The 18,587-nt window shown below is 44.0% G+C and overlaps 1 protein-coding gene across 1 annotated transcript in view; it reads left to right on the top strand.

The window, feature by feature from the left end:
* The first annotated feature begins 4,535 nt into the window (after positions 1-4,535).
* LOC130111238 (cAMP-specific 3',5'-cyclic phosphodiesterase 4D) overlaps positions 4,536-18,587 on the top strand; it is a 78,355-nt gene continuing 64,303 nt past the window's right edge. The window contains exon 1 of the mRNA XM_056278349.1: positions 4,536-4,580. Coding sequence (XP_056134324.1) covers positions 4,536-4,580 — 45 coding nt within the window. The remainder of the gene's footprint in view (positions 4,581-18,587) is intronic.

Raw genomic sequence — 18,587 nt, 5'->3', positions numbered from 1 at the left:
CTGCAGCATCGACAGGGAGATGCAAAACTGGATTAAACAAGCGTCATCCTCTTTTGGCAGACTTAGGAGAAGGGTCTTTCAAAACAAAGACCTCAATCTCCACACCAAAATATCGGTCTACTTGGCAGTTGTCATCACGACTCCTCTACAGCTGTGAGGCGTGGACCCTGTACAGCCACCACCTCAGGATGCTTGAGGCCTTCCACATCAGATGCCTACAATGCATCCTGAGGATAACCTGGCGTGACTGAGTGCCCCATACTGAAATACTCTGCAAGACCAACTGCATCAGCATGGAGGCTACCGTCACCCAGCACCAACTTCGATGGCTCGGTCACGTCATCAGGATGCCAAAGGAGCGCTTACCGCGTAAAGTGCTGTATGGCCAGCTACATCTTGGCCGCCGCTTGGCAGGGGGCCAGAAAAAACGGTACAAAGACCAGCTGAAGACCATCATAAAGAAGTGCGACCTGAACCCGAGTCAGCTGGAAGACACTGCCGCCCAACGCTCCATCTGGCGGCAGCTCTGTCAACAAGGGGTGCAAAACCTCGAGAAGGACCGCGGTGATTGACGGACCAGAAGACGTCTGAAGAGACATGAAGCCAGTACCACACCTACACCCCCAGTCAGTGATTTCACCTGTTCTGTCTGCGGCAGACATTGTGGATCGCGGATAGGGCTTTACAGCCATAAGAAGACTCACAAGTGACAGAGGCAGGATTGTCATCATCGGACACGACGGACAACCTAAAGCAAGCAAGCAAGTGTCTCAGTGAGAGAGAGAGTGAGCAAATTCTAGCCCGCAGTATCTCGCTAATTCTCTAAAGTGAGGACGATGTGAGAATCTCCTGCCCATTAGCTGAGATAGCTGTTATAGATATAGATCTACTTGCAATTTTAATTAAGAATTGGCCCGTCAACATCCAAAACATTTTCATCCCCTTAGAGCAGGTTAAACATTGCATTGGATAAACAAGGTGAATAATGCCTGACTGTGATGAAGAGGGCGAGGTTACTTATCCATCTCTTTCCCTCTGTTTGTTTCTCTGACTTCTGTCTCTTGCTGGTGTTTGTTGTGCGGCGTCTTATCCTTTCAAATTATAGTGGACTATCTGTATGATTAAGCTGCTGTTGCAGAGAGAACAAGACAAAGCAGATTTTCCAAGCTTTCCAATTGTCCCCCGTGTTTAAAGTCATGCCATTGTAGCCTGTTAGATGACCTAGAGCTGCCAAGAACGATCTCCTCGGTTGATCGTCTCATTGTATATTGATCCCATTGTTCAAATTATTTGCACAGTGCATTGTTATTTCTATAATGCAAATTATTGTTTGTACATTGTGCAGATAAGAACATCTTGCACAGTATGGTTCGGATTTTATGCATCAGTAGTAAAAATATAACCAACCTAGGTTACCGACAACTTCCTCTGAAAACAGTCATTTATAATGCCACTCACAAGAAACAGGGCAGTTGCTTGTTAGTGAATCACCAAGGTAGTCAGTCAGAGCTGAATGCTCTTCAACACCAAAGGAGTGCAGCTCAGACAGATACATAGCTGTGTTTTACATTACAACTCCAGTCTAGACCGGCAGTGTAAAAATGACTCACTGGGAGTTACAGACAGACAAGTATAAAACAGTAAAAACCCCACTGTGCAAGATATTTTCAAGTGCAATGAAAATCCAGATGCCTTGTAAGAGTGCATCATTTGGAGGAGGTGCAATATCAGAATCAGAATCATGTGTATTGGCCATGTAGGTTTGCACATACATGGAATTTGACTCCGGTTTTGTGGCTCTCTGTGTACTTAACATAGAATAACAACACGACAACACACCAGTCTTCAGATATATACACAAGGATTGACTTATACAGGTGGAATAAGAGGTGATAAGGTGCAGTGGTGCAGAGAATATATCAGAGATGCTGAAATAGATGTTAGCAGGTTACTTGCATACATGCCTGAGGTATATGGACATGGCAGAGTGTACCAGTATACACACAATGTACAGTACCGTATATACAAAGTGGTTGGATTTATTTGACAGTGTTAAGTTTTCATTTGAGTGACAGCCCGCGGAAAGAAACTGTTTTTATATCTGGTTGTTTTGGGGTACAGTGCTCTGTAGCGCCCACCAGAGGGGAGGAGTAAGAACAGGTTGTGAGCAGGGTGTGACGGGTCTGCAGTGATGTTGCCTGGCTGTTTCCTGAGTCTGGAGGTGTATAAGTCCTGAATGGAGGGCAGGTTGGCACCAGTGATTTTCTCAGCAGACCTAACTGTCCGTTGTAGTCTGTCCCTGTCCTGTTTGGTGGCCGGTCCAAACCAGACAGTGATGGATGGACAGCGGACGGCCTGGATTATTGCAGTGTAGAACTAAATCAGCAGTTCCTGAGGCAGGTTGAATTTGTTGAGCTGGCGGGGAAAGTCCATCCTCTGCTGGGCCTTTTTGATGATATATCAAAAGAAACTGAAGAAAAGCTGTAGCGTAATGGTTTTCTCTCGTTCACATTTGATGCTGTGCGAGCTTTCAGTTATCTACACTGTTCAATGTCAGGGCTTTGAAATTATAATGAGACATTTTACCTCAGAGGTTAGGATGTTACCTATCCCCAAAGAGGGAGTACACAGTCAGGTGTTAATTGTGGAAATGATCCTGAAGGGGTGTGTGTGTGTGTGTGTGTGTGTGTGTGTGTGTGTGTGTACACACACATGCATGTGTGCATATATGTACACGTTTGTCTGTGATCTGAATGTGCAGTGGTGACCCCTTTTGCATGGGCTATATACTGTGCTTTTGTGTGAAATGTTGTTCGTGACCAGAGACTGTTTATCTATCCCAGAGTAATGCCCCACTGAGCCAGTGAAATGTGACCAATGATGTTCTCTCCTCGCCTATCCTCTGTACTCTTCCCTCCTCTCCTCTTCTCCCCAGAGGCCAATTGATTGAGGCTGTCCAGGCTGCTCTGTCTGCACCTCTGTCTTTGGTAATTACCTGACCAGTGTCACTCCACACCTACTTAGTTGAGATGGGCCTGAGTAAAAGGACTGGAGTAGCGGATAATGTGTGACTCGTTTGACTGATCTCACATTTAAAGCACATCTAATGCTTCTGCTGTAACTTGGTAAACTGGGGGAGATACGTAAATGTCCTCATCTGTGGAGAGACGGATAGTATAAGATGTTAGTAGTAGAAGACGGTAAGCAGCATGCGGGTGTATACTTCATACTGCATGGACTTACTAAACTTGTGCAGCCTGGTGATATTAAAGAGTGCAGCCACCATGGGGATGATACGTGGATGGATAGGATATATAGCCATCCCCGTTTTCAGAAAACAAGGACACACAGTGTCATGCTGTGGATGTGAAGCACAACTGTTACGTGACTGTTGTGACTAAAACAACATCGTCTCAAGCTTGTCATTGAAAGAAGGCATCTTTTCAATACCTCATACTGCATTTTTCAATCGACTTGCTAATGTTACACATTTGCATAATATCCCGATTAAATACCTGCCGCTGACGTTGTAAAATAGATGCTTTTGCAGCGGTTCAACAGAGCTAAATTCAGATTGTCCGAATCACGCTTTTAGTAGCGCAACCCAGAAATGCGAGCTGACGCATCAGAAACACGGAGAAACTTAGAGCGGAACAGAGACCGGGAATTTAAGTGAACCATCTGCTTACCGACGTGACACCTCTTACAGGTTGCTAACAACAGAGATAAAAAAAATCACTCTGATGTGACGGCAATACCAAAACACAGAGGCCCTGACGGATTGTCCACCTGGAGTTTGGTTTTCTACCTCTTTTAGCTGCTACAGTATTTTCTGAGTGTGTCTTCACACCTATTATAAATGCCGTAACAGTCTTAAACGTATCTAGTTTAGTGCCATTTGTCTTACCTTAGTGTGTGTGTGTGTGTGTGTGTGTGTGTGTGGGCAGGTGGAGACTAGGGGGTTATTAGGCCAGATAAACAGAGCAGGGTTGTATAATCTGTCTGATAATTCACTGACCTTTACCTCCTACACGCTAATGCATTCTAATAGGACAGTACAGTACAACATGGCGTCTTATTCCAAACACACACACACACAAACACACACACACACACACACCTGGTCGTCAGGGAGATCAAAGCTCACGAACACCAGGAAACAGAACACTCCTAAGTAGCAGCGTAACCTTATCCCTAAATTGTTGATGTAGTGTCACTTTACGTAAATATATCATGCAAAAATCAAGTGTCGGAGTGAATAATTATAATTCCAAACAAAAGCTCCCACAAGTTCCTCACAGGTTAATGGAAAGGAGTCAAATGACGTAAAAGCTCTGTTGCCTATTTTATTGGAGTTTCCCCCTTTTCTTTTCTTTTCCTTTCAAGCTTCTTTGCAGCATTGGAGAAACTGGGGATACATTTGCATCGAGCCCAATGTTCACATGTTGTTCTTTATTTTTCTTGCCAGCCACAGCCAAGTACCTGGTTTACTCTGCGCGACTGTGTCCGGCCCGTTTTCAGAGGTGGCACGCACAATGCAAAAGAATGACCGGTCCGGGGACGACAACCAGAGGGACAGTGTGAGTGGATCTTTGCATTTTTCAATGTATATCATTTGCCTTGTACATTGTTAAATGAAATATAATTGACATCCATTCAGATCTTTACAACTTATATTGAAAGGTGAGGATAAATGTTGGTCTCTCCCTCCTTAGTGATTGTATTGCTGCCATCTTTGCATCTGTAGTCTATATGGAAGATCTTTCATCACATTGTGCATCCCTTTGTCAGGTTGCGAAAATGTAGAACCTCATCTTCATAATCAAATATTTAAGAGTAATCAATGTGCCCTTCTTGTGTAAACAATACTAAACACACAAAGATACTTCTATCATGATGGACAAAGATTTGGGCTCACCAATATGGCATTTCACCTTTGAGCCCAGTACAGGTTGGGTAAATCTGCTGCTTTAAAGGTATAATATGTGACATTACCACATTAAAATGTTTAAAAATGACTAGACCTGTGCTGTTTATTTTGTTTAGTTGTGTACTTACACTATCCCAAATGTTTCCAACAATGTTCAGACTCAGAGAAATCTGTAATTTTATTCAAGGCATTTCGTTTGGTTGCCTGTGTATGGCATCATATCCCATTTACCCCCTCAAGTTGCTGTAATTTCCGGGGGAAAATGGGAAATACCAGATGAACTAAGCTAGTCAATCACTCTGGTTTACTACTGTTTGTGTTGCTCACTCGTGATGGAGCGCAATTATGTGTTGTACTTTGCTGCGTGTTCTGTTGCCGAAACTGCCCCTGTAAACTTAGCTTAGTTATAACACCAATTCCTGTTGTGATTTACGCATTCCTCATATAGAAGCTGCTGCACAACGGAGATAAGTTACAACATATAACTCGAAGACAATAAATAGTTACGCCCTAGGGTAGGCGTACGATGTCACGAATTATACTCAGTAACAGTAACACAGCATTTTTTTCTGCCACTGCAGTGGCGGATCTAGAGATTTTTTCCTGGGGTGGCATGAGGTTCAAGGAGGGGGGGCAATGGACATTATTGTAAATGTATTTTTATTCAAAACTCGGATTTCATCGAATGTATTTCGTTCTCTACTGTTTGAGATGAGTTTGGTGCGGGTCTCATTGACCTTCACCATGCATGTACATAAAATATACTTTAAAAACATATTATCTGATTTATAAATAGGGTGGCAAGACTGTGTCACAGAGGTGGCAGCTGCCACCCCTTATCACCCTGTAGATCCGCCCCTGCTGCCACACAGCCTAGTCTTTTTCATTAATTCCATGCCATTTGGCAACACGGTAATCTAGTAGATATCTAATTTATTTATATGATATTTCAATATCGATCTTGCTTACCACGATGTGCTACTATGACGAGTGGCCCATGCCCGCCACAAAACTAATGTGTACGGGGTAACATTATAACTTTAAAACAGTGTTCAACACGCTCATAAAGTTATTTTTTAATATGATTGCTTTAACCGCAGATAACAGCACTGGGCCACCCCATGACTGAATTTGCCACTTATAACGTCAGCTACAGTCGCTGTCTCATCTAATAGTAAGTTAGTAAGTTAGCAAGTTAACGTTACGTTAGCTAACATTACTTGCAGCTATTATTTCGTTAGGGAGAAATGATGTAACGTGAACAAACGTAATGTGAATAAAACTTTAATTCGTTACCTTGTCCGTGAACATGTTTTTTACCTGAATCACGTCAGATAGATTTTAATTGGCAATGGTGGCAGCAGAAATTACATACTGTGCATTTAAGTGAAGTTAGTGGGGTGAGTGTCGCATGTTAATTCTCTATGCGGGTAGAAAGACTCCTATTTTAAGTGACCTTTTAAATCTGGTACTTGCATAATTGGTTTGGGGGCCAAAGGGCTTATATGGGTAATGAGCTGCAACGGTGCCTAACCCAAACAGGAATTATTCCCTTTTGAGAGGTGATAAGAATGCAGTGTGTGTGTGTGTGTGTGTGTGTGTGTGTGTGTGTGTGTGTGTGTGCATAATTTTGGCCCTGTACGCTACCACAATGGATTTGAAATGAAGTAATCAAGATGCAATTGAAGTGCAGACTTTGAGCTTTAATTTAAGGGTATCTACGTCAAAATTGGAGGAAGGGTTTAGGAATTGCAACAATTTTCATACATAGTTCCCTCATTTCAAGGGACCTAAACTAATTGGACAATTGACTCAAAAGCTGTTTCATGAACAGGTGTGGGCTAATTCCCTCATTATTTCGTCATCAATTAAGCAATTAAAAGGTCTGGGGTTGATTTCAGGTGTGGAATTTTCATTTGGAAGCAGTCGCTATGAATCCCCAACATGCGGTCCAAGGAGCTCTCAATGCAAGTGAAACAGGCCATCCTTAGGCTGCGAAAAAAGAAAAAAAAATCCATCAGAGAGATAGAAGAAACATTAGGAGTGGTCAAATCAACAGTTTGGTACATTCTGAGAAAAAGGGAACACACTGGTGAGCTCGGCAACACAAAAAGGCCCGGACGTCCACAGAAGACAACAGCGGTTGATGATCGCAGGATCCTTTCCATGGTAAAGAAAAACCCCTTACCAACATCTAGTGAGGTGATAAAGCCTCCAGGAGGTAGGCGTATCATTATCCTAGTCTACTACGAAGAGAAGACTTCACGAGAGCAAATACAGAAGGTTCACCAGAAGGTGCAAACCATTCATAAGCCTCAAGAATAGAAAGACCAGATTAAAGTTTGCCAAAACACATCTAAAAAAGCCAGCCCAGTTCTGGAACAGCATTCTTTGGACAGATGGAACTGAGATCAACCTGCACCAGAATGATGGGAAGAGAAAAGTATGGAGAAGGCTTGGAATGGCTTATGATCCGAAGCACACCACATCATCTGTGAAACATGGTGGAGGCAGTGCGATGGCATGGGCGTGCATAGCTTCCAATGGCACCGGGTCACTGGTGTTTATTGATGATGTGACAGAAGACGGAGCAGCCGCATGAATTCTGAAGTCTATAGGAACATTGTCTGCTCACATTAAGCCAAATTCAGCAAAGTTGATTGGATGGCGCTTCACAGTACAGATGGACAATGACCCAAAACATACTGCGAAAGCAACTCAGGAGATTTTCAAGGCAAAGAAGTGGAATATTCTGGAATGGCCGAGTCAATCACCCGATCTCAACCCGATCGAGCACGCGTTCCACTTGCTGAAGACAAAACTTAAGGCAGAAAGACCTGCAAACAAACAACAGGTGAAGACCGCTGCAGCCTGGCAAAGCATCACAAAGGAGGAAACCCAGCGTTTGGTGATGTCCATGGGTTCCAGACTTCAGGCAGTCATCGCCTGCAAAGGATTCTCAACAAAGTATTAAGAATGAACATTTTGTTTATGATTATATTCATTTGTCCAATTACTTTAGGTCCCTTGAAATGAGGGGACTATGTAGGAAAATTGTTGCAATTCCTAAAGCCTCCCTCCAATTTTGATATAAATACCCTCAAATTAAAGCTGAAAGTCTGCACTTCAATTGCATCTTGATTATTCCATTTCAAATCCATTGTGGTAGCGTACAGGGCCAAAAATATGAAAATTGTGTCACTGTCCAAATATTTCCAGTACTAACTGTATACATATATACAGAGGTGGAAAACTCTGTTTCAGAAAGTGGAAGTACTAACCATGTATTTGCTCCACCCATGCACTAAACCAGCTGATTCTAATTAGCACAACCACTTCAGCCAGGTAGGAGAACTAATTAGTGAAATCAGCTGGTTTAGTCCATGGGTAGAGCAAATACGTCGTTAGTACTTCTACTTTCTGAGGCTGGGGTTTCCACCTGTGTGTGTGTGTGTGTGTGTGTATATACTATATATATATATATATATATATATATTCCACTTCTCATTTGTTGAGCACTTTTATCTACACCATTGATGGTTTCCGAAAAAAAAAAACCCGGCATATATATGTACGTGTGTGGATGGCGATGCCGATGGTCAAAGGGGTCACCACAGTGGATGTGGATTTTACAGTTTCCATCGGTAACTTGTGAGGGCACAGCACCAATGGCGACCATTGTTAACCCGAGCCTTGACAGTATGGTCTTGTCAACCCACATACTGATTTGGCTAAATTTTATGTTGGCTGCCCTTCCTGACACAACCACTAACCCTATGGATGGGGGCACAGGTAAAATGCTGGATGCCATCCCAGTATTCATGGACTTGCACCCATGTCTGTAACCAAAGTAGTGATAATAGATAATAATTGATGATAGAAATAATAGAAAATGCAAGTTCAATTTATAGGCATTAGTGTCCATGATCCTGGGTTCGAGCCCGGGATTGTCTAACCTTGGGAGTCGTCCTCTGTGTGGAGTTTGCATGTTCTCCGGGTGCTCCGGTTTCCTCCCACAGTCCAAAGACATACTATAGGTCAGGTGAATCGGCCATACTAAATTGTCCCTATGTGTGTGTGTGTGTGTGTGTGTGTGTGTGTGTGTGTGTGTGTGTGTGTGTGTGTGTGTGTGTGTGTGTGTGTGTGTGTGTGTATCAGCCCTGTGATGGCCTGGCAGCATGTCCAGGGTGTCTTCTCCCCCCGCCTGCTGCCCAATGACTGCTGGGATAGGCTCCAGAATCCCCGCGACCCTGGGAGCGAGATAAGCGGTTTGGATAATGGATGGATGGATATATATATATATGTGTGTGTGTGTGTGTGTGTGTGTGTGTGTGTGTGTGTGTACTTATTAAGGCAAATCTAGTATATTTCTATCAGCAACAGGAATCAGGAACCCTTTATTTGTCATTTTACTTCATGCACTTGTGTACATGAAATGAAACGAAAAGCTATTTCCCCACAGCAATACAACACAGAGACAAAAACACATCCAAAAACTACAAAAACACACATATCCAAACTAACACATATCCAAACTAAACAAAAAAATCACTGTCCAAAGGAACGAACGCCAGCCGGGTTGAATGTTGGATCCGCCGGTCTGCATGGGCTAGCAGTTAGCTTAGCCCGCCCCGCTTCTGGGTCCTGTCAGACTGACCTCGGCATTTCTTCCTCGGGCGCAGCTCCAGGCAGGGGCCGTGGTCCCTGGGCCCACCGGACAAAGCAGACCAAGCTCTCCCAGCCGATCCAGTGCCAGCTCTCCCAGCCAGACACCCTCAACACACCTCCCCACACGCCTCAGAGCGACATCAAAAATACCACAGTCAACGCTGGGTGAGGCCGCTGCCGGACCACCCTCGGTATTATCTGAACTGCTGGTCTGCATGGGCTAACAGTTAGCTTAGTCTCTCCCAGCCATCAAACGAAGACAAAATTTAGACGTGGACAAAGACACTGCATGGATGGTACTGGGTGAGGCCACCGTAAATGTGAATTCGCGCAGCCATCTTCCCACACCGGAAGCGACCTGTGTTCTCTAAGGAGTTTCCTGTTATTTGTGTGGATTGTCATTCTTTCTCTGTGCATGTTGAAATTATGCTCATATAATTGTTATTACAATTATCTCAAAACCAAACGTACACTACAATGGGCTATATCACTTACAATGCTATTTCCATTTCACTGTATTTCCCCTTAATAGTGTCAACAACTTTCAAGCCTTGTCTGGACTGAAGTATTTCTCATCACACATCCAAAATGATTAAGATAACTTGTAATTGGGGTATCCCGGTGGCTCACCCGGTAGTGCGCGTACCACATAAGGCTGAGTTTTACCGCAAGGTGGCATGACGGCCCAGTGGTTAGCGCTGTTTCCTCACAGCAAGGTCCTGGGTTCGAACCCCAGGCCGTCCCATGTCCTTTCTGTGTGGAGTTTGCATGTTCTCCCCCGTGTCTGCGAGGGGTTCCTCCGGGTGATCTGGTTTTCTCCCACGATCAAAACAACATGCATGTTAGGGTTAATAACGCTCCTGTCTGTGCCCCTGAGCAAGGCAATGGAAATAAGAACTGGGGTTGGTCCCTGGGCACTGCAGCTGCCCACTGCTCCTATACAATAGGATGGGTTAAATGCAGAGAACAAATTCATTGTAAGAATACAATGTCAAATAAAGTGGCTTTCATTTCATTGTCAAGTGTTATTTCCTCTCAAGATATACTCTCAGATTTGATAGATTGCCATTGGTAAGTTCCAGCTGTCCTTCACCCACCCGTTGGATTATACAGATAGGAACTTGATAATTCCACTTGAGGGAAAAATAAGCCAGCGGAGTCAGTGCTAGTGTCTCATTAGACTTAGAACTTGGTTAAAATTGCAGAGACAATATCAGGCTTATCCTTCTTTGAATGAATAAAATATTGAATCGTACTGTATCACTGTCGACCTTGGGCTCATGTTCAAAAATGTTGAGCAGATGTTTAAATCTTTCAAAGAGGCTGATCACGTTCATTTCCATGACATCTTGGCACAGACGAAAATCTGCATTGGGTATGTGCTTACACGGACTGTGAGGGAGCACATCTCTTGATAAATGCTGCAGCGGGTAAATAAGGCAAAATATGAGTGGCAGCTTTAATGAAAGAAAACCTAAATTTCCAACACTGCTGGGAATTTTCCACATGATCCACACAACTGTGAGAATCAGAATAGAGACTAGAGAGTAAAATGCTAAAATGCCTATTGTTGAATCTCCTATGCCTATATTACTACTTATAGATACAGGTATAGTATTTATAAGTAGCTCAACATGTGACAGCCCAACATATCTAAAAAATAACCTTGATCCAATTGAACCTACTATGGCTTCTTAGCATTTTCTCTAAGAATTTGAATAATTCTCATTTTGTAAATAACTAACTGGCAAAAATAATTGTCTTCGCTGTCTGCACTTGCAATAGGACTGCACATACAACGGAGTGGGACGGCATCTGGCCTCCATTAACTAAACATTGGACGGTACGTGTAGTGTGCATATATACCTAGGCAAAATACTCACTCATAGACAAGATAACACTCTCCCCTATACATACATGATAAGGTACATTATCACAAAATATCACCAGCCAATGTCATGACACCAACTTTAAATACGTGTGCACCACTCAGTCACATACACCACACACTCGCTTAATAGAGCTCCCAAACTTGGCAATTTTCCCATCTGTAAAACCTCAATTTACAGATTCATAGCAAAGCAATTAAATCATCAATTTGTGGAGGTGGGCGACTGTATATGCGTATAAAGCTCATGTTCGGGGATTTATAGCAGTGTAGTCTGGCATAGTCGGATCTATTTCCACACTACGGTTTAGTGCCGTGCCAGCTCCGGAGCAAGGTCTGGCTGAACCCATTGTCTGTAATAGGGGAGGGGGGGGGCATGTTCTGGGTTGTTTGTATTGCTTAAACCAGTCAGACTCGTCGAGGGTGGGAATTAACTGTGTCACACTCACAAAATAAAAATCGTGCCCGGGCAAAACGTTATGGAAAATGTTACACATGACAGGAGGCGACCCCTGGCATATTACCTCAAAAGAAAACTCCATCCAAATTAACCGGGTACTTGCGTCACTTATGCGATAAGAGTTTTACGAATTACAAGCATAAACATAATTTGATAATCGACGTTCAGGAGGTAAAGCCTGATTACATATTAGCACTGGAGAAACTCACTCTACTAACTGCTAAAGCGAGCGTGTCCTTTTTAGATAAAGCATTTTCTGAATATATTCTCTGCGAATCTTTTAAGAGTCCACTGGTTGAACCAAGCAGGTCTGCCTTACTTAACAGTCCAAATCTTCCCTCGGTGCTGATGTTGTTCGGGTAAATTGGGACTTTGAAAATGGCAAGCTGAGGAGAGCGGTACGAAGTAAAATACCAACTGAAATAGTCGGCAACAATGGGAAGCTTATTCCAACAACCCACATCTGGTGAGTCAGACAAATGGCACTGCGGAGCTTATGAGAAAACGCTTCTGAGGGAGGAAAATAAACGGTTGAATGTAGCATTTTTCATTTCTTGTGAAAAGTGGGAAAATACTTTGAGGTGCATGCTGGGATCCTACTTCTTGCATCAGAGATAGAGAGGGAAGTGTGTGTGTGTGTGTGTGTGTGTGTGTGTGTGTGTGTGTGTGTGTGTGAGGAGCGTGTGTGATAGAGTCGCAGGAAGGGACGTAGCGGGCTAAGAAATGGTTCATGTCATGAATGCGTGCGATTGTCTCCAACTATTAAGACGGTGAAGAGGAAAGAGCAACACGGCGGAGGAGAGAGGACAAGTGTCGAAAGAGAATAGAGGCGGAGAGATTGGGAAGACATCAAGCTAGGACGGGTAATTGAAGAGGACAGAGCAAGAGAGAGAGAGAGAGAGGTTAAGGCGAAGAGTCTAAGGGGGAACAAACAGAGCAAAAGGGAACAGCCCCCCTCATCATGTTAAGGAGCACACGGAGGTGGAGCCGAGACGCAGCCTGCATTGATGAATACGTAATCCAAGGCTCTCGGGGGCGGCGGCGGCCAATCAGCCAGCGGCCGTTGATGAATAGTCATGAGTCACCTTATGTGCATCGCCATGGTTACACAGATGTGAGCGTGGCCCTGTGAATGTGATGAGGGAGAGGAGATGGGCCTGACGCCGCGCCATCTCCTTCCCGCGCACATCTTGATCACCAATTAGGGCGCAGCAGGCCGGCATCCAGGCCAAGTGTTTGGGCCTCTTTGGGTCTGTGGCTTATAGCGGAAATGAGGAGGGGCGAGAAGGAAGAAAAAGAGGGCATTAAGAAGAAAAAATGAACAAGAGCAATGTTTGCCAGGTGCCGCTGATGGGCAGCACGGGGATTTTGATTTTAGATATTGACATTTTACAGTGAAAGTCACTGATGATTTCCCAATGACAGCTGAGACTTATTTCCAGGGTAGTCTACGTGATTTTAAAATGGCAAGACAGAGTGGATGTCAAAGGGAGAAGCAGGGTACAGATGACAAATGAGGAATTTGAAGAGGGGAGTGAGGATGCTGAACAGAACAGAATGTGGAAGAGGAGGAGGGATGAAAAGGTGACTGAAAAATGGGTAGGACCAGGGGGAGAAGACAGACAGATGACAGGAGTGACGGGAAGGATGACTGAGGGGAACAAGGAAAAAAAAGAACAAGTACAAGACAATGTAAACTCATTTACCTGACACCCTAGCCTCGTTCGAGCACATTATACTCAGAGCATTGAGATTCTGAAGTATAGCGTTGTGACACCATCAGTTATCCTCACCCACTCCAACACAGTCCTTTGTCTAGTTTTTGATTCTTGATGGAGACCCTTTCAGCAGTTTCGAGACCTGTTACTGATGGGTTGGAAAGACCACGCCACTTACCACAAACATGACTTTCTGACATTACTCTGTCATGCCTGTTCAGAGAGGGAAGGACCCCATATTTCTCCACTTAATACATCTTGCAGCTTCCCTCAAATTAACCTTTTACTGTTGTATACGGCAGAGGTGTTTTACAAGGCGGATAGGATAATAACAATGTTCCTATCACTGATACGGCAGGCGGAGTGTAAACAAAAGTTCATTATTTTCGAGTCCCTGCTTATCTTTATGCTTATTTATTTACGAAAGAGCGGAGTGATCTGCAGCATATTTGAAACGGGCGATAAGATTAACGGCCAGCTCCATAAAAAGAACATATTCAGAGAGAGAAATCATGTGTTTTTCCTTTAAGCCTGTCAAAGAAAACCCCCAAAACAAAACTGGGGCACATTATTTTGTTTTTTGTTTTTTTTAATATCCAGTCTCCTCATTGCTGTCTGCCTATGCCTCTGTCTGCGCGTCTACTTGTGACTGTGCGGCTTACTGTGCATTGGGGTAAGAGGGAGGCAGATTTGATATTCATTTATTGGTGTACACCTTATGTAAAGAAACACTACCTCCTGCTCATCGGTCCAATTTCACAGCCTGTTGACCATGATTAAAGTGTGATTAATCTTTCATGAGGCATTTGGCAGTTTGTGGCTCAGCGCTATGGTAAGGGTGATGCGTGTTGAGTTAGGTGTGAATTCTGCCGGGGAATGTCGGAGCAGAGGATGTGTGCAGCGATGTCGCTTACTTGTTTCCTTTAAATTGCCCTAAAAGTACACCTGCACTGAAAAATGTGGTTTTTTTTTTTAATGTTTGTGTCCCCTAAAATGTCTGGCCTTGACTATACTGACTTGTATCTGTGCAAAGTTTGTCACTTGAGCGGTGTTTTCCCATTCCTGTACTGGAGGAGCTGTCTGTGCAACCCGGGCCTCGACCGACCCCGTATGGAGCCTTGACTGATCCGGTACGGTCTTGTCAATCCGCATAATGATTTGGCAAAAGATTTACATCGGATGCCCTTCCTGACACAACCACTAACCCTATGGACGGGGGCACAAGGTAGAACACTGGATGCTGTCCCAGTATTCATGGACTTGTGCCCATGCCTGTCGCCTGTGGAGCTACCTTCCAATATCTACCTAAAAAAAAAATTCCTCTAAACTGCGGAAATGGTTGGAATTTCTTTACAGACATTGGGGTCACATGCCTATGTAGCCTAGCCAAATTTCTTATTTTGTTCTATTTCTTTATTTTCTCTGAAATCTTTTTTAATTGTTGTAAACTTCCCCAAAATTAGTTCCTAGGTAGCGGTTTTATTTTGTTCCCCGAGGGCGCTGTTCTGGTGTGACATCTCAGCCTAGCTTCAGTGAGCACATATGCTCGTAGCTGGTGAGTCACATTTTCTAATGCTCTCTCCATTATCTTACATATTTTGTTCTTTTTTTATTTTTCTTATTTTTTATTTTTAGCTTAAACCTGTATTATGGTGCTACACCGTATTGTGAGGTGCTAACGAACTTATTGGTCTATTCTCCATTGTATAAATGATTTGTGATTTCGATTTAGACTGTTATTCATGTATGTCTGGCTAACTTAATTAGCCTCATACTAGCTTCAACGGGGCTTTGTACATGCTGGTCTCGTGGGTTAATAGGCAGCATGCAATGGTTGGATTTTAATGGCGTCCCCTCATAGGTGATGCGATGTTTTGTAGTGTCACGTGAGTTTTGTATTTTATTTTTATTTATTTATTTGTTTGTTTATGTATGTATGTATGTATGTAGTATGGAGAGATTCAGAAGACAATATATGTGAGTGATGCCCATGTTTTTTTTTTTTTCCTGTGAAGGTATGCTGGTTTGAAGTTAGGCTATGTTTCTTATATTTTTGGAAGTGCATTAGCAAGGAGGAAGAGAGGGCAGCTATGAAGAGAGGAAAGGCAGTTGGTTCTGATGACATACCTGTGGAGGCATGGAGATGTTTAGGAGAGATGGAAGTGGAGTTTTTAATTGGATTGTTTAACACAATCTTGGAAAGTGAGAGGATGCCTGAGGAGTGGAGAAGAAGCACATTGGTACCGATTTTCAAGAACAAGGGTGATGTGCAGAACTGTAGCAGCTACAGAGGTATAAAGTTGATCAGCCACAGCATGAAGATATGGGGAAGAGTAATAGAAGCTAGGTTAAGAGGAGAGGTGATGATCAGCGAGCAGCAGTATGGTTTCATGCCACGAAAGAGCACCACAGATGTGATGTTTGCTTTGAGAATGTTGATGGAGAAGTATAGAGAAGGCCAGAAGGAGTCACATTGTGTCTTTGTAGAATTAGAGAAATCATACGACAGGGTGCTGAGAGAGGAGGTGTGGTATTGTATGAGGAAGTCAGGAGTAGCAGAGAAGTATGTAGGAGTGGTGCAGGATATGTATGAGGGAAGTGTGACAATGGTGAGGTGTGTGGTTGGAATGACAGATGGGTTCAAGGTGGAGGTGGGATTACATCAAGGATCGGCTCTGAGCCCTTTCTTGTTTGCAATGGTGATGGACAGGTTGACGAACGACATCAGGCAGGAGTCTCCGTGGACTATGATGTTCGCGGATGACATTGTGATTTGTAGCGAGAGTAGGGAGCAGGTTGAGGAGAGCCTGGAGACGTGGAGGTACGCACTGGAGAGAAGAGGAATGAAAGTCAGTTGGAGCAAGATGGAATATCTATGCGTGAATGAGAGGGAGGACAGTGGAATGCTGAGGATGCAAGGAGTAGAGGTGATGAAGGCATATGAGCTTAAATACTTGGGGTCAACTGTTCAAAGTAACGGGGAGTGCAGGAGAGAGGTGAAGAAGAGAGTGCAGGCAGGGTGGAGTGGGTGGAGAAGAGTGTCAGGAGTGATTTGCGACAGAACGGTACCAGCAAGACTTAAAGGGAAGGTTTACGAGATGGTTGTGAGACCAGCTATGTTATATGGTTTGGAGACAGTGGCACCGACAAAAAGACAGGAGGTGGAGCTGGAGGTGGCAGAGTTGAAGATGCTAAGATTTTCACTGGGAGTGATGAAGAAGGACAGGATTAGGAATGGTTATATTAGAGGAACCGCTCAAGTCGGACGGTTTGGCGACAAAGCAAGAGAGGCAAGATTGAGATGGCTTGGACATGTGTGGAGGAGAGATGCTGGGTATCTTGGGAGAAGGATGCTGAATATGGAGCTGCCAGGGAAGAGGAAAAGAGGAAGGCCAAAGAGAGCAGGTTTATGGAAGTGGTGAGGGAGGACATGCAGGTGGCTGGTGTGACAGAGGAAGATGCAGAGGACAGGAAGAGATGGAAACGGATGATCCGCTGTTGCGACCCCGAACGGGAGCAGCCGAAGGTAGTAGTAGTAGTAGTAGTTTCTTATATTTTTGCACTATAAAAGAAAATGGATTGAGGTGAGTAAAATAATTTAATGATTTGTACTTTGATAAATGTGCTTTATACTGTTTTCATTGCACATTTTGTTTTACTATATTTTGGAGACAATTTGATACTGTGCATTCATTATATTCTGTACTCTTTTTTATTTTATTTACATTTTTATACTGTGAGTAAGCATGTATGCTCTGCGCTGTATGGAGAGCTGCAAAGGACAAGCTACTATGCGATTGATACCCGTGTTTTACAGATCTCCAACTCCGGTGTGTGTCTACTACACATCGCAGAGATAAAAAGCAGTTGTTAGTCAGTTACACCTACAAACCTGGAGGACTGTATATCTGCAATGCTCATTTCAGTGAGGGGTGTTTTCCATAACCTAATGCAAGTCACTGGGTTTTCACAAGAAATTAGTTCTGAAGTCTGATGCTGTGCCGACTATTTATCACTGCGGCAGCCGAGCGGGAGTCGTTATGTAAGTTATGCGTTTCTTTTACTCAACCAACAGTCAAATGAAAGCTTTCTGCATGTAACACATTTCCTTTGTGACTTATAAATAGCATTAACTATGTTAGCTTTTTGCTAGCTGCTGCTAGTTGTTTGGTAATAGTAAAACTGTAAACTATGTATTTAGATCACGTTCCAAAGCCATATGAAATGATGATGGCGGCCTGAGGTGCATCACTTTTCAGCCGACAAACGGCGCGTAAATTCGCCTTTCTAGTCTGAACCTCGATCCCGACCGGGCTTGTGCGGTCCCCCTCAGCTCTGGCCGCGTCACTAAAAGTGCCCGTCGTCGTGTGCTCCGAGGGTTGACGGAGTGGCGGCTGGGACTGCCCATTGTTCCGACAGCCCATTATTCCGAAACCCCAATAGTCTGAAAAATGTCCCATTGGACCAAAAGCCAGTTTGTCCAACAGCCCGTTATCCCAAAAACAAGAGCCCACTGCTCTGAAGGCCTGTTGTTGTGCAAATACACACACATTTTTCGGACTATTGGGGTTTCAGACTAACGGGCTGTCAGAACAATGGCCGTGCACCATGGCAGCAGCGGGGTTGGGGGTGGGGTTCTCCCTTCTGATGCTTCCCGGGCTTGGTCCTAAACAAAACCATTAAGTGCGGTGTGAGTCGCCTCGCCCTAACTTCGCAGTGGTTTTGAATTTTAGACTACTGCCAATGAGCCAGTTCCCAGGCAAACCTGGTTGGCTATCAAGGTAAACAGATCTAAACTACTAATAAGACCCGTTAGCCCCTAGCTAACGGGTCTGACCCTTTAGCCGAGCGGTTAGTGATGTCGCCTTGTGGTGCAGTATGCCCCGTATCGAATCCCACACCGGGCAAGAAAATAACCGGTTA

Source organism: Lampris incognitus, chromosome 1, assembly GCF_029633865.1.
Source record: "Lampris incognitus isolate fLamInc1 chromosome 1, fLamInc1.hap2, whole genome shotgun sequence".
NCBI lineage: Eukaryota > Metazoa > Chordata > Actinopteri > Lampriformes > Lampridae > Lampris > Lampris incognitus.
The sequence above is the reverse complement of the archived record's forward strand: the minus strand, read 5'-3'. Positions and strand labels throughout refer to the sequence as shown.